Below are 24,652 nucleotides of genomic sequence, written 5' to 3'. Positions count from 1 at the left end.
TTTTACCATTCTAAAAATATTAAAGGGGATAAAATATAGATGGATATGCCACCTATGGGAACCGTTTTTAAAAAATGTTTTTATTGATTTTAGAGAAGAAGAGGGGTAGAGAGATAGAAACATCCATGAGAGAGAAACACCAGGCAGCTGCCTCCCACACATCCCCTACGGGGGATCCAGCTAGCAACCCAGGTATGTGCCCTGACCCAGAATTGAACCGGTGACCTCTTGGATCATGGGTTACTGCTCAACCACTGAGCCACACAGGCCGGCTAAACCTTAAAATTTTCGTAAATAATGCAGAAGTCTTACACATTTGCTGCGTGCTTACAACTTCATTTGTGTTACTATCATCCGCTCTTGCCCGAACGTGGGTGTCATGGACTTGGGACTGCTGCCGTTCAATTTCATTGGTTTCCTCTTCACGGGGAGTGTAGTACCTGTCTGATCCTTCTGTTAGAGAGAATGGAGTTCAGGAATATGAATCCCACTTAAATTTGTACAAATGATCAAATAATGATAAATCTTGACATACCTGTTTAACATTTAAAACTAGAAAAATCATTACTGTTTTTTAAAATTTACTATTGTTCAAAGTATTACAGATGTCCCCCTGCTTCCCCCATTGACCCCCTCCACCGCACCCCCACCCCCTCCCCAGGCTTTCACGGCACTCTTGTCTGTGTCCATGGGTTATGCATATATGCATATAAGTTCTTTGGTTAATCTCTTCCTGCTCCCCCGCCCCCTCTGGAATATATCAAATTGTTGCATGCTTCAATGTCTCTGGATCTATTTTGTTCATTAGATTCCACATACAAGTGAGAACAAGTGATACTTGTCTTTCTCTGACTGGCTTATTGCACTTAGCATGATACTCTCCAGGTCCCTCCATGCTGTCTCAAAGGGTCAGTCCCATCGTTAGCACAGGTTTTGACTTAAGGCGGTGCTCTTATGTCTACGTCGGAGTGAATAAAACACACGTCAGCTTCTGAGCCCTTGATTTACGGATGCTACCATTGGCTCTTAAATGGAGTCTTTTCTAACCTTTGCTTGTATTGTGAAAAGCAGAGAATCAGTTCAATTACGTGATCAGTGATTAGTTTTCATAAGACACTGTGAAGTCTACCCAGTGATCTAATAAAGTCAGGGCTTAGTGAATTTGAATTTGTTTTCCCAAAGGAAATGATCCTCAATATTTTCAGGAGGATCACATTTAACATTCTCCCATAAGGAATTCAGACTAAAGAAGGATCGATGTGCCCTTGCTATTTATTACAACGTCAGTTTTCCCGGAAAGGTTGTCCTCTTTCAGAAGGAAATTCAATGTGCAGAAATTTAAACTTGACAATGGAGAATCATTTAGAACTTTTAATTTAATGTCTTCTCCAGGTTGGATTATATGAAGGGGTCAGAACCTAGAAAAAGGAGTCAGGGTAAAGTAAGGTTTAAGTAAAATGCAGTGGCCATTGGTGGGAGGGTAGTAGGCTGGAGGTTTGGGGGTAAAGAGGAAGGAGAACAGACGGACTCACATACAATGAAAAATGTTTCTGGGAATAAAAAATGGCTCATAGAACAGAATGAAACATATGGTCACTTCTGGTCACTTATTTTAGTGAATGAGCATTGAGTCATTAAGAAAAAAAGGACACATCTCTTTATGATTTTCTAATACACTTAGTCTGCATTAATCTTTTTCAGTCATCATTAACAAAAAAGTACAAGAGAGTAAGAAATGTTCACATGGATGGCTGCCCAAGAGAAGCATGATGACTTTCACAAAGCTTTGTCATATCCAGTTTATCTTCGTGTGCTAAAGGTAGGACACCATCTTTGTAGTTACCTTTAGGACATCAAATGCATTTGAGGGTACTGCTTTTTATAATACTTTTACAATACTATTCTTTTTTTCTTACTTTGGCATGAGAAATTGTATACTCTACAGTGAGAAGCAGAGAATCAGTACAATTGAGCATGGTTCAAGTAAGAATCAGTATTCTGGCAAAAGCTTTTAAAGCGCTAAAAATAAATTGTGTTAAATCGCTAACGCCTTCAAAAAATGATTAGTGCCCAAGCTGGTTTGGCTCAGCGGATAGAGCGTCAGCCTGCGGACTGAAGGGTCCCAGGTTCGATTCCGGTCAAGGGCATGTACCTTGGTTGTGGGCACATCCCCAGTAGGGGGTGTGCAGGAGGCAACTGACTAATGTTTCTCTCTCATCGATGTTTCTAACGATCTCTCTCCCTTCCTTTCTGCAAAAAATCAATAAAATATATATTTTTTAAAAAATGATTAGTTATGGAGACAACTCCAGTCAACAATATATCAAGATTGCTTTAAAGAATGTAAATATACTTGTCACTCTGGGATAAATTCCCAAGTACAATTAGAAGTTATCTGGAATAATGAAATTTTTCTTTAAACACATAGTGGTATACAAGGAGTTACTATGAAGTATATTTTGAAATATTCTAAATGGTGTCTTCAAAATGTTTGAAATAGAGTTCTGGAAATATTTTGAATAATTAAATACACATCTGTTTTTTCTACAACAGTAATTAATGCACAAGTTAAATAAAATAGCAACCAAGGTAAGCACCAGGACACAACAGCACATACCTTTGTAGCACAGATTTTCCCGACAGCCTCCTCCAAAGCTGGGTGGGCAAGCTGAACAGGGCCTTCCGTGTTTGTAGGGGGCATGGCCCCACCAGTTCCCCCTTAAAGAGATGATCAGTACTCTTAAGAGGTAGTCTAATAGCATCATTTATAAGACATTGCAAAATAGTACTGTTTAAGAATCTTCTAAGTGGTGATTTTGTTGTGTAGATCTAAGACATTTATATCTTTCATCACAGAACTTTTGGCTATCTGGTTTAAATGTAAAATGCTACCTCATTCTTTTGAAATATACTAAGTAATTTGGTATACATATTGTTAAAAATTACAAAATCAAACTTTGGCAGAACACCAAACTCTGCTATGGAGTATTCACCTATATTCCATTTGTTTTAATAAAAACAGATTTTAGACTTAGCTCTGACCCTACATATGACTGTGTGATATTTACAATGTAATAATTTGAATGGTCTTTACACAGGTAAAAATGCACTTCTCAGTTAATCTGCAGTTGTTCATCTCTAACAAATCAAAATTATTGAATATTTATGCAGTGTCACAGTAAAAATGAAGGCACAACTATGATTCCCGTCTTCACAAGGATCATATTTTCAACTTTATAATTCCTTTGAAGTACCGATTTTATGCATCAGGCAACCATAATTATTGTTGTATTAAGTAAACTGAGTTAAAACTGTATACTTTACTCAATAAAACACACTGAAAATGAGAAAAAAATCAGCAATATAAAGTTATTTTCATGTTATTAAGACAATATAAAGTTATTTTCATGTTATTAAGAAAAATTTACATATGAAAGTGGTCTTTTGTCTACTTACTTTGGGGAATAATTGCACACTAAGTAGACAGCTTTGGGCCATATCTGCCCCCAGATGTTCATGTTATGGCACAAATTAATGGCACAGCCTATTCTGCTGCTTGTTGCCCACACCACCTACGGGAGAGAACAGAAATGGCAAGTGGAGATGAAGTGAGATGCAACATATCCGAGAGGGAAATGTATGAAACACACTTTGAGAAACAAACCTCTATCATTCAAAATGAAATGAGGCAATGTCAAAAGTCAAAAAGGATATTTTTCTTAAGGCTTGGGAAAGCGCTTAATTCAATTAAAATAACAGAGCAGCAGCTCAGTAACTCTATCTGGCTATCAAGTGTAAAGCATCTTCAGAATACATTTACTAAATAATTCAAAAGTTACAGCCGAAACCGGTTTGGCTCAGTGGATAGAGCGTCAGCCTGCGGACTGAAAGGTCCCAGGTTCGATTCCGGTCAAGGGCATGTACCTGGGTTGCGGGCACATCCCCAGTGGGAGATGTGCAGGAGGCAGCTGATCGATGTTTCTCTCTCATCGATGTTTCTAACTCTCTATCTCTCTCCCTTCCTCTCTGTGAAAAATCAATAAAATATATTTAAAAAAAAAATAATAATTCAAAAGTTACATTCTCACAAACCTCAATTCTGTGTTAATGTTTCCATGAAGAAGCTTACCTAACAAAGGAACAGAATTTCTCATCTTAAACTGACAGTACTGGAGCCAAAATTTAGGTGTTCACATTTCTTTCTTTTTTTTTAAAGTATTCTTTTTAAAAATATGTATATATTTTTATTGTTTTTTTACAGAGAGGAAGGGAGTGGGATAGAGAGTTAAAAACATTAATGAGGGAGAAACATCAATCAGCTGCCTCCTGCACACTCCCTACTGGGGATGTACCCGCAACCAAGGTACATGCCCTTGACAGGAATCGAACCTGGGACCCTTGAGTCCGCAGGCCGATGCTCTATCCATTGAGCCAACCCGGTTAGGGCGGTGTTCACATTTCTTATACAGTGTGACATTTTCATTGGGCCCCTGGTTGTTAGGGAGTTCCGTACTGATCTTGTCACACGCAAAGGCATAGCGGACAAATTCTCCGCTTTAGTTTCCCTCATAAGCAGCCATAGGTCTTCTGGAAGCTCTGAACTGCAGTGAGCTTTATCTAGTTGAATCTGCCTTCAGGTGTGTGATTTCAAAGTTAAAACATACCCAATACCAAATATAAGTATTCAATAAAAATAAAAAAAGATTAAATGCTGCACACAGGTAAATACCGGATATCAGTGGTAAATAAAACACTATTTGTATTATTTGGAAAATAAAAAGATAATGACACCTGAATTTGAAGGTAGTAAACTTCCCCCCACTTGCAGTTATTGGGGCCATATTTAAACTATTTCATAAGTAAAATCATTGCAATAAAGTCTTTTTAAGTATATGTGTTTGGAGAGTTTTTCCTGATCTTTACTTATATTGTTTGTAGATATTTCTAAGCTTATTCTACATACATCAATAACTACATAATTAATAACCATACCAAAAGCTATAAGAAAGACACATGTTCAGTAGCCTATGTTCTCCCATAGTTACACAAATTCAACTTCGAGAAATGACGTATAATGTACCCCAAACATACCTGTGTATAATGAGTACATACAGGACCAGAACATCTGAATGGGCAATACGGGTTGCATTCATGTTCATATGGATAGGTGAAGTCTCTCACTTCATCATACCATGCTTGGACATGAAACGTCGGGGGCCTATATCTATTGGAAATAAAATAACCACAAAGAGCAAGTCAAGTTGGAGAAAATGTAGAACCAAATATTGAAAATAGATCGATAAAGTGGAGTAGAGAGATTTTTGTGTGAGGTATTAACCTTAAATACCTATACCCATTTCATTACTATCATATCAATGACTTAAAATAAAAATAAGTCTCAAATACTGTTGATCATCCTTGTATATTTATTTTTTATTATTCGTGTTGGTGTGATTATTTGTTTTCCTTTTTGGCACCAAGCCTTTGAAAATGTGCTACATGAATTAGCATTTCATTTCAAACATGTTGTCAGGAACAAAAAGTTACATGTGAAGATACCTTCCCCAATGTGCTCCCAAATTCTGTCCAATCGATGGAAGCAAACTTGCAGGCCCATGTTCCCACAAACAAGTTTCAGCCCAGGACTCTGCAGACCTCTCCAGCTCGACATCCCACGTCTGTAGTTCAAAACAAAAGCAAAATACAGATACCAACATTTAATACATATGTATAGTTTGGACATTTCTTCAAAATACAGCGTTGCTCAGTTCTCACATTTTCTCCCTTTGTACTCATTTGTAAAGTCAACATCTTAGTCTGGGTGCTCACCATCTCTCAAGATTTTTACACTAGCAGCTTCCTTAATGTCCTTGCCTCATCTCTTATCCCTCCAATATGCTCTAACAAGTGTTGAGAATTACCTAAGTGGACACAGATACACTGAAGTGATTCCTCTGTCTGAACAACATGCGACAAATCCCCATATCCATGAAGTTCAAGACCCTTGATCCCTCTGTTCCCCATCACAAACCCTGCTCTTCCTTGTTCTCTCTGGCATGGTTTCCTTTATCTAAAACATCCTTCTCCCAATGATCTGCCAGACAGACCCCTACTATTCCTTCACAACCCAGCTTTATGTAATGCATTCTTGACACCTTCTCCATTCTCTCAAATGCCAACTATTCCCTCCTTGGAGCTCCTGAAACTTGGTTAGACTCCTTTGTTTAACAGCTATTACACTGAAATGTTAGTATTTGTCTAATTGCTTATCTTTTTCTTGAGACTGAGTTGCTCAGGACAGCTATTTAAGTCATGCTGGTGTCTTTAACCCTATTTTCTGTGTCGTGTGGACTAAGTTTCATAAATGTTTGTTGAATACATGAGTGATTGAATCTGAATCCTATAAACATATATGCATCTTGTATACAAAATTCAATGAGAGTGATTCATTCACACTTTAAAAGTAATTTATAAAGAAATATTTAAAATTGCAAAATTACTACTGAAATGATTTTGCATGTCTTGGGTTTCATATTCAATTTGTTAATTTGTAAAACGGACAGTGTGGTCTTGCCAGAGCAGAGTCAAGAAGGATGAGGTCTGCTAAGTACTAATCCAAGATTAAGAGCAATTTCAGCTCAAAGGTAGGTAGAGAAACAGGAACACAGAGGGTTAAAGTGACAGGAAAGAGCAAGTCCGGAAAGCAAGTGAGGCTTGTTTGCTAATAATACTGCAGAGGGGAAGAAAAGAGAGAGGGCAGGAGCTTAAAAAGCTAAAATGCCAGGGATTAGGGAGAATGTGTTTGCTGGGTTTCATTTGGAAAGGATGACAGAAAGCTAATCATGGGTTCAAAGGAAGAGATGCCAGAGAGGGAAAGAACGGAGAATGTGTGGGGAGAAGTTTCTTCATTCCTTCACATACATTTTTATAAATGAACATGCCTTCTCACACAATTGTGAATCCGAAATACATAGATTCATGGTTTCAAAGCCCCAAAGCAAAATTTATACTAGATTAGAAGAAGTATATTCTTATTATAGGACATCTTTATTATCTAGCAAAAATACAAAAATGTATCTTTACATGAACTAAAAAATTAAGAGCAGCGAAAGTAGCTGATTTTCATAAAAGCTTTAATTTTACTTTGAACTGATGTCAAATATTCAAGATGACAGGTTTTGTGATAGAACCTGTATGCTTAAGTATTTATCAGGCAAGCCCTTTAGGTGCTAAACATGAGCATACTATTTCTTAAATCCTTAAACTAGACCTAGTTATATAATTAAATATTTTATGTAATTATACAAAGATACTAGAGGCCCGATGCACAAAATTCGTGCAAGAGTAGGCCTTCCTTTCCCTGGCTGCCGGCACTGCACTGGCTTCCCCCTGGTATCCGGGACCCGGGCTTCCCTTGCAGAACTGGCTTCGTCCAGAAGGTCGTCTAGAACATCTGGTCCAATTAGCATATCACACTTTTATTATTATAGATAATTCAAGTTGCTGTCATTATTACCCAAACAAACTAGGTAAGACAAAAATATTTGGCTACAGAGTCCCAGAAAATGAGCAAGAGGCTGATTTCCTTTTGTATCCAGTAGATTGGAGATTGGAGAGTCACCCCTCAAAAGGAAGCAGGCTTCCAGGGTAGAGCTCCCTGGAAAGTAGTTTGTCCTAGAGAGACAGACAAATTCTTGTCTTCAATCTTGGGCGTCAGGTTCTTGCATGGCACTTGGTTCACAAGTACAGTGGAACTACACTGAGCCGCAAGTTTCTAATCTAGCAACCGCGTACTCAAGGAGTAACCAAGAACCAGAAGAAAAACAAACAGTTCCTAGATGGCTTTTTAAAAAAACGCCTGAAACCACTGTAGTGATTATAAAGCCCAAGATGTGGAGTTGAGTCCTCTCCCCTTCCTTTCAATTTGAGCTGGAGAGCGATTCCCTTCTCATGGACAGAATGACACTGTGAGACTTCTCAGGCTCTACCTGCTTCTTTCTCTTTTCAGACACATCTTGGCAGGCGTGAGCCCAGCAGCCCTGCACAAGTAGCTGGAAAGATCATGTGGAGAGACCACACAGAGACAGAGAAATGTGGAGGAGCTCCTTGCTGGGGTTTTTCCAGCCCCCGCAGGAGACCTGTCAGTGTGCTTGTCCAGGTCACTGCAAACACGTGAGAGACCAGTGAGAATCACACAGCTGAGCCCCTGGAAGCGACCTTAAGACCCTTATCCAAGGTCATGTGACTCTTTTCTGCACATAATGCTACAACCTTCGATGTCAGTTTTTCCTATGAAGTTACAGATGGATCCCGTTTAGAGGGGATATACATACAACCAGCCCCAAATTCACAAAACAAAATGTTCTATTTGAAAAATTTGTGTTTATATCTGCTGTCTAGGAATTGAAATAAAATTTGAAACATGTCATTCAAATCCTTTAGGCTAAGTTTCCTTACTTATAAAATGTGTCAGTTGAAATAGAAGATAACTCAAGTCTCTTCGAGGACTAAAATTCAATTGATTATATGATATGGGTAAGCTGTTTTTATGGCATGACAAATTTTCTACCTAATCCACTAAAAATAAGAAGGGAAATACATATATCAAGCGAACTGTAAGACCAAACTAGGGACATACATTACTTTAATATAAGAACTAAGACAGAGGAGCCTGCAATTAAAATGTACTATCAATCTATATATATAAAAGCCTAAGTGACCAGAACAACCAGAATGACCGGAATGACTGGTCGCTATGATACTCACTGACCCCTAAGGGGAGGGAGGCGGGGAACGGCATGGTGGCAGAACACTGACGATGGCGGCATCGGCATCCGGTGTCCGTTCCTTCTGTGCCCAGCCCAGAGACTGTCGCCTCCTCTCCAGCCCGGTCCTGATCGGCCTGGCCCCGATCGGCCCTGATCGCCAGCCAGGGCTAGGGACCCCACCCGTGCATGAATTTCACACACTGGGCCTCTAGTATTTCATAAATATTAATTAGTGACAATTTTTAAAGTGATTATTTAAAAATCTATTCAAGCATAGGTAAAGAGTCTTTGGTAGATGCTAGGGAAGCTACTCAGCAATACATCTACAAAACCTCTCTTAGGGTCCTTTCTTTTTGGAGATGGTTTATTGTTGATTTCACATTTTTCCAATTCTGACTTTATCCCCCAGTGTTGGGATTGTCCCCTGTGAGCCCTCTCCTCCCCTACATATCAATCTATATATATAAAAGCCTAAGTGACCAGAACAACCAGAATGACCGGAATGACTGGTCGCTATGATACTCACTGACCCCTAGGGGGCAGACGCTCAATACAGGAGCTGCACCCTGGTGGTCAGTGCACTCCCACAGCCAACCTCCCCCAACTGGCCAATCTCCCCAGTCCCTCCCACTGGCTGGTAGGCCCTAATAGCCTGATCAGGGCCAGCCCCTGGGCTGGGACAGGGAACCGGGGTTGGGTGGTGGATGTGGCCCCTTTCCCAGGGGGACCAAGGGCTGGCTTCCTCCTTAGTAAGGCCAGCGGCCAACCTCTTGTGCCCTGTCCCTCCCCCTGGCCGGCAGGCCCCAATCAGCCTGCCACCCGCCCATGAATTTCATACACTGGGCCTCTAGTATTTAATAAATATTAATTAGTGACAATTTTTAAAGTGATTATTTAAAAATCTATTCAAGCATAGGTATTTAGGTTAAGTTCAATAACACAAATCAAGAAGATTCTTTAAAAAAAAATACATACTAAAAATATAGCTGTCCTAGAAGAAATATTACCATAACAACATGGAATGTATATTTTTATGCCACAACATTATATGTCAGGTTTTAAGACCACCAGTAATTCATACCAATCCCATTTAAATGCAGGTTAGTCTCTATACATTTCTATTTAAATTCAGGTTGTAAATTAAATCAAGATGGCCTGAAGGGCTTTTTTCCTCTCTGAACTATTCACCCAGCACTAATTTAAAGCCAAACCGCACTTAAAATTACCATTTCTTTATAAGATGGGTACTTGAGGTATATAGACATGAAAAACACTGTATTTTCCACCTACATCTAGGCTGTTTCTTCTTAGAACCCAGTAAAGCATCGAATGAAGTTTTATTACTAAAAGGAACAGAAAGCAATTGACATTCTTTGGCTCCAATGTTATTTTTAAGCTACTTCAACCTGGAGGCTCTACAGTGTGTGAGAGAGAGAGAGAGAGAGAGAGAGAGAGAGAGAGAGAGAGATCTTAAATATTACCAAAGGACTTTCAAAAGTAAATCTAGAAATATATAGTAATTTTAGTGCTAAAATGTTTTACTTGTAGAAATTGGAAGTTATGTAGCTATCTGACATGTACAGACAATTCCTTTGGCTGCAATACTTTGGAAAGTATAAATGAGCATATACAATTCTGATTCCTACTGGAATACCTGCTTATCCTGCTTTAATAAAAGACATTCAAAGAAGGTTGGAAATCACTCAACAATGTAGTTTGAAATAGAGTTAATATTGGCAGTTGCCAGTACCTTGGGCAAAATCAGTACTGTACACAGGCAAACACAGTCCTTAGTCATATTAATTTTTCCTTCTCTTTGACATGGAAATAGTTTTCTCTCTTAAAAATGATTATGTTGTCAAAAGCACCTCCTTGACCACAGTTAATTTAGAGCTTTTTCTAAATTCACATAATTTGAAAATGCATGTCCTGGGAATTGTTCAATCTTTATAGCTTAAAAACTGTTATTATAGTACATTAAATAAGAGTTGAAGGCCAACGTTAGTCACTAAGAATTTGTCTAACGATGAGCATTTTCTTATGTGAAATCTAATGAACAAAATAAACTGATGAACAAAATAGATCCAGAGACATAAAAGCATGGATTTCCAAGAGAAATGCAAAAAATAACCCATGGACACAGACAATAGTGCGGTGAAGGTAGTGGGGGGCAAGAGCAGGGTGGAGAGGGTCAATGTGGGAAAAAGGGAGACATCTGTAATACTTCCAACAATAAATGTAAATTAATAATAATAATTGCTCTTTGGCTATAATACCATTACATAGCCTAATTAATGACAATAATACCAGTTCATGATACAACTTAATATTTCATATGGATTTTTAAAATACACACTGCCCTCTGGCAAACTAATAACATGAAACCATGGTGGTGTTGAAAAGGCAATTCCACTGCAAGTCCAGATCTAAGCTGGAAGCTATGGTCTTACCATCCTACTATTGACAACCGTAAGTAGCATTACAAAATTATTTTTAAAAACGATTTAAAAGCATTTGAAAACAATTGAAAAATGAATTCCATGAGCATCCTTCTTTTGCCCCCTCCTATCTCCAAGCCTACTTTAGTTCTGAGCTGTTGGAAATAATAGCACTCCAGCTTCCAATGGTATTAAGAATGCCCCTTCCCTGTGGTCATGTCTTCTGACATTTGCAGGTGAGGCCATTAGTGATAAATTTTCCTCTCCTTTTCTTACATTAATGGAGCTAAAAGTATGCTTGCACTTGTCCAAAGTACTGAAGTTATGGGTAATTTAAATACATGTTAGACCCTGGCAAAATTTTCCTTACTACTGAAATTGTGTATTTTCAAATTTACCTTTGAATATGTCAAAATTGGTTTGTTTACTTATCTGTAACATTAGGAAGCTGAAAAAAAAAATCTCTTCAATTTTTTTTTAGCTTCAAAACTCTATTATTTTGGACTTACAGTCTCTTACGGAATACCTGTAGTGCTTGTAAAACACCAGAAAGTGTAAAATAATCTTTTTATTCATAATTAAGGGCATTTCTTAACTAAGAAGCAAAAGCTGTGTTGTGGTTTTCAGGAATATAAAACCAAGAACATCCCAGATCTTCCAATTAGGTGTATACAGCAGAGCTCAATTATTTCTGACTATTCTCTCTATGACAAAGCTTTAATATCACCCAAAGCTGATAAATAGTTAACTGATTGAATAAAACAAGAAAATATTCTCAGTAAAGGGGATTGGGCTTGCAGCCTGGGCATGTGCCCTGACCAGGAGTTGAACCATGACCTCCTGGTTCATGGGTCGATGCTTGACCACTGAGCAACACTGGCCGGGTGTTATCTCTACTTTGATTGAAACTCTGTGTCTGTGGTCAATAGAACACAGGTTTTGTTCCTAAGATCAACTGATTCTGACCAGAACCTCATTGTCCTGAGGGCTTGACGATTAAGAGAGTGGATGTGAAGGAGAGAAGGAGTCAGGTGATTCAGGGCGCTGGATGAGGCCAGTGTGAATCAAAAGGAAAGAAAGGAGAAAAGTTCATGTTGAAGAAGTGAAGTTTCTGCAGGGTTACAATCCCCCCTCTTATCTGACTCTTACTCTCTCACATGCCCACCTCTTCCAGGATGGTCCCTGAGCTTCAGAAGGGGCATTTTAGGCATTCAATTTACAAGCAAGAACCACAGCAATAGTGGAGGAAGCAGTAGGCTTGGAGATCTGTATGCTAAACCACAAGTTAGTCTCTTTAAGAATGCCAGTTGAGCCCGGCCAGTGTGGCTCAGTGGTTGAGCGTCGACCTATGAAGCAGGAGGTCATGGTTTGATTCCCGGTCGGGGCTCATGCCCGGGTTGTAGGCTCAGTCCCCAGTGGGGGGTGTGCAGGAGGCAGCCGACGGATGCTTCTGATCATTGATGTTTCTATCTCTCCCTCCCTTTCTGTTTCTCTCTTAAATCATTCTTAGTAAATATTCTCAATAAAAAGTTAACACCAGGTCTCTCTTCAGCTTAGTCCTAAAAACCCAATGGAAAAATCTTTGAGATAAAGCAGTTTTCTACATGTAATTTCCCCCCACAGCTAAAAGGAACAGCAGTATTTTTTCAGCCAGCTCATGAACAGAAGTAGTTGAAGAAAATCAGACATATAAGTTATCTCTTCCTAAATACCACCTTTAAAGGGTAATTCTTGCTGGGCTACCCCTCCTGGAAAAAACAGATTTGCAAATTACCCATTCTACGTCAAAATGAAATCCCTCCCGAATCACTGTTGTGTTTTTCTATTTAAATCAGAAAGTGCAATTCAAGAATCGAATGGAAAAAGTGTCAAAGTGATCTTCTCAGCAGCGATAACTTGACCTTCAAGAACGAATTCATTATTTTATGGAAGCAACACATTGGACAGTTCACAAGATTTCAGATTTAAATTCCAAAAAGAATGCCTCATTATGAAATCTTTAAAGCCACCCTCTTTTCTCTTCCTGTCGGTGGTGGTATGAGAACTGTAAAGAAACTGACATCAGTGAAATAAATAAATAAGTCCACCCGTGCTGAAAGAGTGGATGATGTTTTTTGTGACAAAGTCATCTGGTATAAAAAGCACTATTGGAAACAGCAATACATTCCTGACAACTCCGAAAGGACCTCAGGTATTTAACTATACTGCTTCACCTGTTTTGAAAAGACTTTGTAGTTACAGGGAAAATGCACAAGGCTCAGATTTCAAAGGAAACACCTGTGTTACTGGGCAGACAGGCCTTGCCAGGTACTGAGAAAATCGCATGACCCGGGGCAATGCACTTATTGGGGTCTCCTGGAAGTTAGAGACAGGAGACAGATGTGGTGGTGTTTTACTTAAAATCCACTTTAAAGCAAGGCCTGAAAGCCTTAAAAATATAGCGCTCTAAAAATTGAGGGAATTGCCTCTTCACTGTATTAAAATTAAAATACTTCTTGAAATGGAAATTTAATAGGTGGGTAAACTCACAAGATAATTTCAGTTAAACCCATTAGTTCAATACTAGAGGCCCAGTGCACGAAAATTCATGCATGGGTAGAGTCCCCAGGCCTGGCCAGAGATCAAGGCCTTCCATTCATGCATGGGTAGGGTCCCCAGGCCTGGCCAGAGATCAGGGCCTTCCGGCTGCCAGCCGAAGCCTTCCTTTGTTCCATGTCGCCCCCCTGGTGGTCATCACATGTCATAGCGGGTGGTCGAACTCCCAAGGGAACAATTTGCATATTAGCCTTTTATTATATAGGATTAACCAGAGAGACTGCATGCATGATGCAGGGGAGACTGTCCTTGTGAGGCAGCAGAGCCATTCATGTCACACAATCCTTACATTGCTACAGAACGTCTGCTAGGTCATCCCATCTCTCACTGCCAAGGCCCCCGGGAGACTGGCCATAGCTTACCTAGGCACTTATGCCCGCCCACTCCAACATGGACTGCGCCACAGCTGCGTCTCTGGACCTTTAAAGGGCTTATGAAACACCGGGGGATCTCTTTAAAATGAGATTCTGATTTGGTAGACCAGGAGATAAATCCAAGCTACGACATTTCTAAGACCAGGTATCAGGACCCAACACTGCATAACTGCACGGTGAGGAGGTTCTAGCTCCTGTCCATTCGTATATCTTGGCACTGAGCTCATCAGAGATTTTCCCCTAACGGAACTATTCTTTCTTTTCCCTGCTTACCTCTTTAGTTACTTACACTTTATCCTTTCACCAAAGTCCTATTCACATTCTCTCTCCTCTTGGAATTCATTCCAAGGACAAGACCCCATTTATCTCACCCCATTCCAAGCCTTCTTAATCACATAATTTACGGATTATTAGACAGATCTGTATCTAATGTGTTGGGTCTTAATTCCCAGTGTACAGAAACCCTTCAATAGCTGAACTTGGGTTATTTCTGTAAATGCCATATCTTTGTGTTGACTTCAGGGCTATGATGTCTTCATTTTGTTTCTTGTCATTTAAGATAGGAGTAGTTAGTAATTCTCAAGATGATGTTCTGGATGCTTGTTTAAAGAAATTCTTTAGCAAGTGAGAAAGTCCCATCTATCACAGTGGTTCTCAACCTTCTGGCCCTTTAAATACAGCTCCTCATGTTGTGACCCAACCATAAAATTATTTTCGTTGCTACTTCATAACTGTAATGTTACTACTGTTACGAATCGCAATGTAAATATCTGATATGCAGGATGGTCTTAGGCGACCCCTGTGAAAGGGTTGTTGGACCCCCAAGGGGTCACAACCCACAAGTTGAGAACCGCTGCTCTATCAGTTCTTTACACATGGACTCAATTTATAAAAAGGACGCCTGTATTTTAGTTTACTGATAGCCCATTCATTTTAGATAGATTCAAGACTGATCTGAAAGTCAAGCCCAGAAAAATATATGAAAGGAAAGACAAACTCTCATAATAAATCACTTATGCATTAGTTTATATTTGAATATCAAAATAATAGTAACCTGGGTGTTGAAAGTAAAAAAAAAAGTATTAATTGCTTTTATTTAATGTACTCAAGGATGCTTTCCTTATTTTCAAAAATAAAAAAGAGATGGGTTAGCAAATGAAAAACTTCTTGGAGAAGTTAATACAAGAAACAGTTTATGGACACATAGAAATGGAAACCTACCATTTAACACTATAACCGCAATTTAAACCAAAGGCTAATATTAAAACTAACAAACATGAACATGTATATGTTTACAGATTTTGAGTAAAACGGCTATATTAAGTTGCTCATTGCGCCTATATTGAGAAGCTGTGTTAGGTCTTCACTAATCATTCTTGCCTCAAGAATGATAAATTGTTATGCTTCCAAACAGTCGTTGGGAGCTGCATGAGCCCCGCGTTTTCCTGTTTCCCCCAGCTGCTAGGAAGCTCAAAGCTAGTTTGATACCCATAGCATTCTCAATCCGTGTTCTTCAACAGTTAAACATGACTAAGGTGATAGTTTTTAAAAAATATGGTTTTCATGGACAACAGGGGGATGGGAGCATGAGTGTGTGTGTGGCGGGGGGAGGTTGGGGGTTAATGGGGGGGATGAGGACACATTTGTAATACCTTAACTAATAATAATAAAAAATAAATAAACCTAAAAAAATATATGGTTTTCAAAAGTCCTTACTTGAAAATCTGAGAAAGGATACAGTGTTAAGTATTCTTCATTTGTTCCTAGACAGCCTTTCTGAGCTCCTAAGTGCCTTCTCTCTGTCCCCAAAGGCTCAACTCTACATACTGAGTTATTTCAGGCTCTTAGCCCCAGATGCCAGTTGGATTTGGCCAATGGAAGACACAGACAGGAAATCAGAGGGTGGGAGGTGAATTTAGGTCTGTATTACCCATCCCCTTCTTTCCTCCCCACTTATCCTGAGTACAGATGCTCCTCGATTTAGGATGGGGTCACTTACGTCCTTATAAACCCACTGTAACTTTAAAGTATCGTTGTTGGAAATGCATTTAATACAACTAACCTACTGAACATCACAGCTGACCTAGCCTACTGTAAGTGGAATACGTAATTACTGAGCAGGAATCGGCCCACCGTCCTACTCTGCTTTTCATGCTAAATGTTCTCCTCTTCTGTTGCTTATGGAGGGAGTGAGAGTAGGCTGGCTTTTGGAAGGGGAGGGCGGATCACCTGAGAAAATAGTGGGCACTTGAGGAGGCAGAGGTGGGTTCCAACTCCTTTCCTCTCTGAAAATTGGGCTGGCAAAATGGGTATCAAGTGACCAGGTGATTTCTGGAATCTCTCTATTCTCCAAGTCACTATAAGCGGAAAGATCCGGAGTATTCCCCCAATAAACCAGAATGGAAACTCCCGCCGGTTTTTAAAAACTGCAGCTAGGGTTTGGGTGGATTAAACCTGCACCTGACCAAGTCCATTTCATTAGTCTTGCCAATGTCTCCTTGAATTTTCTGAGATTGATGTGGTGATGACAAAGGGGTTTTAGGATGTACTTACACTCTGGCCACTTCTCACCACCCACTCCTAGCCACTCCACCCCTAGCCACCATCAGCCGTTAGATGGATTATTGCAATAGCCTGTCTCCCTGTCCACACCCTTACCCCACCTCCCACCACCACACGTCAATTTTCAATGAAGCCAGAGTGATTCTGAGTAGGTGAGATCATGCTATCAGTCTGTTCAAAGAGCTGAAATGTCTTCTCATCACCCAGACTGAAAGTGAGCCTTTACCCAGGCCTGTTCTGCCCTCCTCACTTAGATCCTACATCTCTTCAAACCCTCACACCCTGCCAGCCCATGGGCCCCTTGCGGAGTGTGCAGATTCAAGGTTTTTCACTCCTATTCCAGGCAAGGAAGGGCATTTTGTTGTGTATTACTGGGCTCTAGACAGTGCCTGGCATATGGCAAATTCCTAATACCTGAAAGGAGTAAGTAGCAGTAACAATTTCAACATTTTGTGGCATTTTTCTGGCTCTGGGTGTTGGACTCTTCTGTTAAACTACTTCCCTCCTGCCTTGCTTGCCAAGACCCTAGATTTGCTGCTTACATTTAAGGAGGAATCTTTAATCTCCCAGAACTCCAGGGTAAATAAATACTAAATTCAATAGAATGGACTGTAATGTCATTTTCTTCCCATAGGTATTGCCATCTACAGTGCAACATTCAAAAAAAAAATCTGAAAATTAATTTACATTAATTTGAAAGTGTTAGTGTCTTTAAAAAATTAAAAACAACAACTATCTATTCAAATTAAGGTTTTGTGAACTTTTAATTCTGTAGACCAAGAAACTTAACACATAACTTTATTGTATCTAAACACTATTATTAGATGGGTTATTGCAATAGCCTGTCTTCCTGTTTGATAGATTACTATTATTAAAATAAAATTACCTTAGCAAAATTAGATAACCTATTGCAAACAGAGAATTTTAAGCCTTAATAACTTTAAATAATGATAATATTCTTTGAAATCAGAAAGGTATTCCAAGTACTTTTCAAGGCATGTAAATTATATCATATAACAATAGGTACAGATATTTCTGAAATGACTGAAGTTTTGAAAATTACCAGGCAAGTGCCAGTGTACAGGGAGAAAACTATTTTTTTTTAGAAATCGTTGCAATAAAACCTTAATTGCAGTGAATTCCTGTCACTTTTAGCAAGAAATGTGTAAACACTGAGCTTTACCTAAATGACTCCTGAGGCCATCACTCTATCATCTGCATTTATTCTGAATATCCGTCTCTAGTGGCAAATGCGGTCAGCAGACAGGAATTCCACAAGAGTAAACAGAGAAACTCACAGGCTAAGAACACTTTTTCAGGCTGGAGTTCAGGCTATGGACAGTCAGAAAGGGAAAAACTCAGACTAGCATCATTCTGTTCAGCAAATGAGGCTGTCCCACATCCAGTTTCTGGAATTATCAGCTGGACTGAAGCCCAGAAGAGACTTGAATTCCAGTTTGAGCATGGCCTTAGGGAGAATGTCGGTGGCAAACAGGAACCAAGCCATCAGCATGCCCCATGGGCCACTGGCTGGTTGGCTCAGAGCCTCCTCCGCTGCCTGGCGCAAGGAGGGGTACCCAGCTGTATTGTGTTCTATCTTTGGAAATGTGTGTTCCAAGTCTCGCCCACAGGTCAGGGAAGAGCAGGCAGACACAGCCATCCACCCTCCCCGCACAGCCTACCGATGCTCTCTAAAATGCCTGGAAATAGTTATAACAGTGAAAAATGGCTCATAGAACTGGCCCCTGGGTCTGTTTTTTAGGTAAAGTGTCCTGGTTGCTAAAGCACATTCTAGACCAGCCGCGGGCTGGATCCGGCCCGTTTGAAATGAATAAAACTATTGGAAAAAAAAGACCGTACCCTTTTATGTAATGATGTTTACTTTGAATTTATATTAGTTCACACAAACACGCCATCCATGCTTTGGTTCCGGCCCTCCGGTCCAGTTTAAGAACCCATTGTGGCTCTCGGGTCAAAAAGTTTTCCCACCCCTGTTCTAGACTTTGGTACATTTTGTAACACAGTGAACTATTTAGTTGATTTTAATCAACTATGTTAAAAATGTAGCCGTCTACGTTAAAAATTTGTAGCAAGAGGTACCCATTAATTCATTATATTATTTAAATTCCACAACTTTTGAATATTTTTACTATAATCTCAGTGGCTCTTCATTACTGGACAATTTATAGTACAGTGTGATTATTTTTAAAAGTAGGAAAAATCCCGAATTATTTGAAGCATTTATTCAACTTCCTCTCTAGTGTTTCCAAATTCCAGGTCAGTATCTCCAGTGTTGGTGATCTCCTACCTTACACACCTTTTCTTATTTCAATCCCTCTTACCTACCCCCCATATGTATCTCATATATAATTTCATTGTTCCACCCACTCCTTCACTCAACACTTATTTATTGAGCATTCAACAATATTTAATCAACAAATATTTCCTGACTACTTCTTCTATGCATCAGGCCCAGGATTATAAAGAGAAATAAGGCACAATCCTTACACCTTTCTAGGAATTCCAAGTCTTGGAAAGGAAAACAGACATGTAAATATTTAGTTGCAACAAAATGTTAATACTAAGTAGGCTTGAATAACATCTTTTAGGCGCGCAGAAGGAGTGGGGCAGGGAATGTGTGCACCAGAGAAAATCTTATAGAAAGATGCTTGTACTTGGTCTTGAGGAAGAGTTGGGGAGCAGACAGGAAGTGTAGACACCTGGGCAGAGGAAACTAGGCAAGGAGGCACAGAGCACTACCCCCTTTAAGAACAATGAGTAGTTCAGTGTGAACACAGATTCAAATACACACAAGGGAGTTAAGGGTGAGCGGCACACTGGATTGACCAGGCTTCCTTTTCTAAGCTAATCAACCTGGGCTTGAACTGCGAACAGCAGAGACCTAAGGCAAGTTGTGTGCAGCTGAGTAACCACCCCAGATCTGCTTAAGGGAAAACAGAGATTTAGTAACAGGGAGGAAGGGGGACTAAAGGAGAAAGAAAGTAGGAACGGACTGGTATAGTCTGCTGGCTGGGAGCCATGGTGGCCAATCTTGGGGTGAGCAAAGGTTAGGATGAAACACAAGAGATGGATTCAAAAGACATTTCTGAGACAGAATCTACAGAATTGGCACGGAATTGTGCATTTATGCGTGTGCGTGTATGTCGAGTGGAAGTGGGTGGAGGGCAGGCAGGAGTTGAGGATGTGCCCGATTTTCTGGGTGTCGTTGTTATTGTTTGCTTAGAGAGGACTGAGCAGGTGTCTGAGAGAGAATCCAGGGAGCGGAGTGGGAGGACAGGCAGTGGTGGAGTAAAAGGTAAGACAGCTCATTTTCTTTTTGGACACCTTAGCTTGAAGTAACTGTCAGGTAATATTACGCAGCGATGACCCAGGCAATAGAAACTATGAAAAGATGGCTGGATGGAGATCTAGACTATGGAGCCATCAACATATGGATGAGATTTACAGTTGAAGGAGTAGATAAGGTCTGGAAGGAAGGGAGCAGGCCTAGAGAGAAGACCTGGGGAACAAAGGTTTAAGAGATGAGCAGAAAACAAGAACATGTGATGGAAAAAAAAACACACAGAAAAATAAAAGAACCAAGAGATGGTCTTAAAACCCATGGAGAGGACAAGTTTGAAGAAAGAGAATATGCTCAACAGTTCAAATGTGTTACCTCACCACGGCCTGCGGGGTTTATATCCTTATAGCAACGTTACCAGTGAGGAAAGCCAAGCCCAGAATGGTTGCTGATTGTCGGGGTACACATACCAGTAAGCAGCACAGACGAAAGGTGAACCTGCTCTTATCTAGGTCCAAAGACAGTATTCTTCCCCCTAAAATCCATTGTCTCTTCAGCAACAACTTCATTTGATGACCTAAAAGCTCCAGTTCCTCATTTCACCCTAAATTAAATGTGGGTAATCTCACTCCTTAGGGTCACTGGTTTCCATAATCAATAATTCACTCTCCCTTTCCTGATTCTGCCACGGGTCTGTGCTTTCATCAGTCTAACTGCTTCAGTTCTTGACAACCAGCCTGCCACCCACCGTTCCTCATCCTCTGCCTCCACCTGAGATATGCCCTCCACCCTTTGCCACAGTGCGTGGTGGTCCCGGGCATCTTCCCCACTCATTAACCCTCCCATTGGGAATATTCCATTAGTCTGTGCCCCCTTGGCATCATTCATACACATACAGAGAATGTGGTTCGCTCTGCTCACTTGAAATTTTTCCACTGTGTCTATTCTTCTCAATCAGCTTGTAAGCTCTTCAAATGAAGATGTGGTTTCCTGGAGTCAACTTTGAACCCCAATAATTAAATGAGCATAAGAGTAGGGGTAGGGATATATGTTAATAAGTGTGAATGTGGCAGGGGTAGGGATGTATGTTAATAAGTGTGAATGTGGCTTGGCTGACATAGGTTCAAGGACAAAGAATAGACCAAAATAAGCACCAAATGTAAATAAAGTAACTGGTTATTCAAACTGTTAATGTCATGTGACTTATAGAGTAAAAGGGGTGGCATGTACCCTAGAGAATTGCAGATTTTATAGGTAACAGCTCTTCAGCTAGCACTTAGTTGTTTTTTTCTTAGAATAAATTCACTTTAAAAAACCTTTTCGAATAAATTGTTTTCACAAGGTTGATAAACATCTGGACTTAGTATGTAATACATACATGAACAGTATTTCAAATAAAATAATATTGTTCTTTTAACCTCCCCTTAAATGTGTATTCCAGAAAATGTGGGCCAGTATTACAGTTGGGCACTGAACTCCTCAGCAGCCCAGTTCTCCGCCAAGTCACAGCTCCCTGGCTGGTTTCTGAATCTACATTTCAAGGATGGAATGAAACCAGTGAAACCTACAAGCAAGCCGGATAAACAGCCCAAACCAGACATCATACAATAGACAGTTATTTTCTTTGGAAGTCAGACATCAGGACGAAGCACAGAACTGTTCTTTCATTATTTCCATATTACTGGGAACGCACACCAATAGTCTCAGATTGTTTTTGTGGGTTTGAACTCCCAACTTCTTCCTTATTTTAAATAAGAAGCAACAGAACCCTTCTCCACGTGGAATAAGCCTACGGTGGCCACCTTGGGAAGACCCCACACTTGGCTCTTTCTGTTTGAAGAAGTCATGGAGTTGATTTACTTTGGACAAACACTTCAGCTTGCACACAAAGCAGAAATGTGAGACATAACTGATGTCATTTCCTGCAAAGAATTTTGTAAAGAGCTAACAATTTCCTCAGATATCCTATTGAAACAGGATGTGGAGACATCAAGTTAGGTATATGTTTTATTAACACCTCTTGAGACCTTGCAATGTGCCTGGTACTGAGCTAAACTTTACATAGGTTAGCTCACTCAACGCTCACAACAACCTTCCGAAGTGAGTACACATGCTGGGTAGACATAAGGAAACTGAAGGAGAGAGAAATTAATTAACAAGTTGTCCACAGCCACCTAGCTAAAGGGTATCAGTGCCAGAATTTAAACCCAGGCAGCCTGGTTGCCGGGGCCCAATTCTTAATCGCCGCTGAGTTCTATTGAGCGCTACTTACTTTCTTTAGGGTAAAATATTCTCCCAGTGAAAGCTAAAATAATATGATTCCATATTTTGAACTTTGAAGTCCCATGTTCAGTGGGAGTTACCCATCAAAACGAATGTAGATGCAGAAAAAAAGAAAAAGGAAAATGCACTGAAATTAACTGCACCCTGCAATGTATCCCAGGAGAAATGTTTTCTCAATAGTCATTAAATAAGTTAGCTATCACCAATGGTTATTTATTATCAGTCTTTGATGGTGCATTCCTAATTCATGCAAAGAGTATAATAGATTTTTAAATTATGTTTCTAAAATTTTAGGATATAAAGTAGGCTATTAACGACTTACATGCTAGTAGTCTTAAAAAATAATGTGGTTCCCCAACTTGCTACTGTAGTGTAAGGGTACATATAAGGTTATTAGGATAGGTCACATATTTTTATTTAATCCTTTGCCCAGGTTGATTTCCACACTTCAAAGTTCACAAATAAATCCAGAAGAACAAAAATGCCATCACCATGCACTCAACATAAAGCCACCACAGAAATGTAGCCTTTACAATATGTCACTTATATATTTGTCAGAAATAAGGGCCCATTTGAAAGAAATTTAAACATATATATACACACACACACACATATATACAGGGTGGGGCAAAAGTAATTTTACAGTTGTAAGTATGCAAAACACAGAGTTTATTCTTGTGTTATTATTTATTAATTATTGTTTTATTTTCCACATGGACAACTGCAAACTTACTTCTGCCCCATAATGTATAATCAGCAATCCACAGAGCTTCTTCAAATTACTGGTCCCTGATTTTTCAAATCCACCACTCATAAGAATGTTCCATTAGTTAAGAATTAGAAAGTAATTGTTCTACTAAGTCACTTAAAAGCAAATACACCAGCTGTTCACATTTTCAGAATCAGAATGTTCTTGGTAAGAGAAGAATTCAGAGCACTTGGTAGAAGCATTGACATCTAGTGGTATTTAATTCTACTCTGAAATTCTAAAAGCTCTTAGAATGAAATGAACACTAATAAAAGAATACACATAGGAAGATACACTCGAAGAAAATCTTTTATGGGTTTTTTTGTTTGTTTGCCATACAAATGGTAAAAGATTAAATAGTAGCATGAGGGCATTTAACCAAGCAGGTTGAAAGCGTAACAAAAAAAAACATTTCTTTGTACATACCATCAGAAAAATTTCCTTACCATATACTCCATGTTAGAGGCCGTTGGGTACACCTGACTTCGTAACTTATTATGAAGGTCCAAGATGCTCTGCATGTCATTGTCTGTGATGGCCCTTTTCCCTCTTTGCTTGGCCGTCCACCACTCACCATCCTCATCCATGTACTTTTCCAAAAGTTTTTCCAATAAAGTGGCATTAGGAACGACCATGGCTGGAACTGCTTTAGCCATGAATAGCAGCACTGTGGTCACTCGGAGCCACTCCCACGTGGTACACTTCATAATGAATGATCTCAGGGTTTCCCTGGGAAAATCTCCAAGACAGGCTCTTCCACGCCTTCTGGCTATAATGATATGCAGTGCGATTAACATGAAAATCTAGGCAGATATTAATTTCCTAGTAATAAAAGTAGAACAACGGTCGCAAAGGGAGTGCACCCGTTTGATTTCTCTCTCTATGATGCCGGAGCAAATGGACATGCACTTTTGAAACAACTATTCCCACCCATTTTTCCTCCAAAGGACTGAACGCAACGAAATGTATTGTTTCCCAAAAACAGACATTTTCTAAGAAAATATAAAGGAGGCCCAAAAGAAATAGCAAAAGTAGCCCAAAAGAGTCAAAGTTCGAAAACTAATTCCTGAATCACAAGGCTCCAAATGGCTGTAATTACACAGCCAGCCTGCAAAGGGCACTGCCTACCTAGAATGCTTTATATCCATGTAGAGGTCCATGCTTCTCTGTGTTCTAAGGCTTTATTTTTTATCCCAGTGACTTACCTACAGTTCACATTCAGAATGTCCGCAACATCCTGAAACTGAGGTGACTATTTTAAAGAAAGACAAAATGGTATTCATACGTATGTCCCTGGGTACAACCAGAGGGCCCAGCGCACGCATGCGAATGCATGATTCGGGCCCCTGGGGGAAGCCTCCTCCGACCCAGACGCTAGCCGAGAACCTCAATCATGATTTCCTGGGAAGTGTGCCTAACCTGTGGCCCTCGCCCGATGGAACCAACAATTCACCCGCAACAACATCAGAGCTTTCCTGGCCACACGCCCCGGGCGCACGGCTCTCTCAACCCGAAAGAAAAGCGCGCGCCGGAAGGAGGGGGTGAAATGAACTCTCTCACAAGAACCAGCGCCAGTCTCCATC

The 24,652-nt window shown here is 39.9% G+C and overlaps 1 protein-coding gene across 2 annotated transcripts in view; it reads right to left on the bottom strand.

The window, feature by feature from the left end:
* Positions 1–23,834, bottom strand: part of CRISPLD1 (cysteine rich secretory protein LCCL domain containing 1) — a 38,051-nt gene extending 14,217 nt beyond the window's left edge. Inside the window, exons 1-6 of one of the 2 annotated variants that reach the window (XM_006767339.2) lie at positions 23,516–23,834; positions 5,560–5,678; positions 5,092–5,224; positions 3,457–3,572; positions 2,618–2,718; positions 313–453 (exon numbers count right to left, since the gene is read on the bottom strand). In XM_006767339.2, the coding sequence (XP_006767402.1) occupies positions 313–453; positions 2,618–2,718; positions 3,457–3,572; positions 5,092–5,224; positions 5,560–5,678; positions 23,516–23,776 (871 nt within the window). In that variant the 5' untranslated portion in view covers positions 23,777–23,834. Of the gene's footprint in view, positions 1–312; positions 454–2,617; positions 2,719–3,456; positions 3,573–5,091; positions 5,225–5,559; positions 5,679–23,515 lie in introns of those variants that run through there. The other variant, XM_015566274.1, reaches the window with a different exon arrangement.
* Between the last annotated feature and the right edge of the window lie 818 nt (positions 23,835–24,652).

This window comes from Myotis davidii, unplaced genomic scaffold (genome assembly GCF_000327345.1).
Source record: "Myotis davidii unplaced genomic scaffold, ASM32734v1 scaffold200, whole genome shotgun sequence".
Taxonomy (NCBI): domain Eukaryota; kingdom Metazoa; phylum Chordata; class Mammalia; order Chiroptera; family Vespertilionidae; genus Myotis; species Myotis davidii.
The sequence above is the reverse complement of the archived record's forward strand: the minus strand, read 5'-3'. Positions and strand labels throughout refer to the sequence as shown.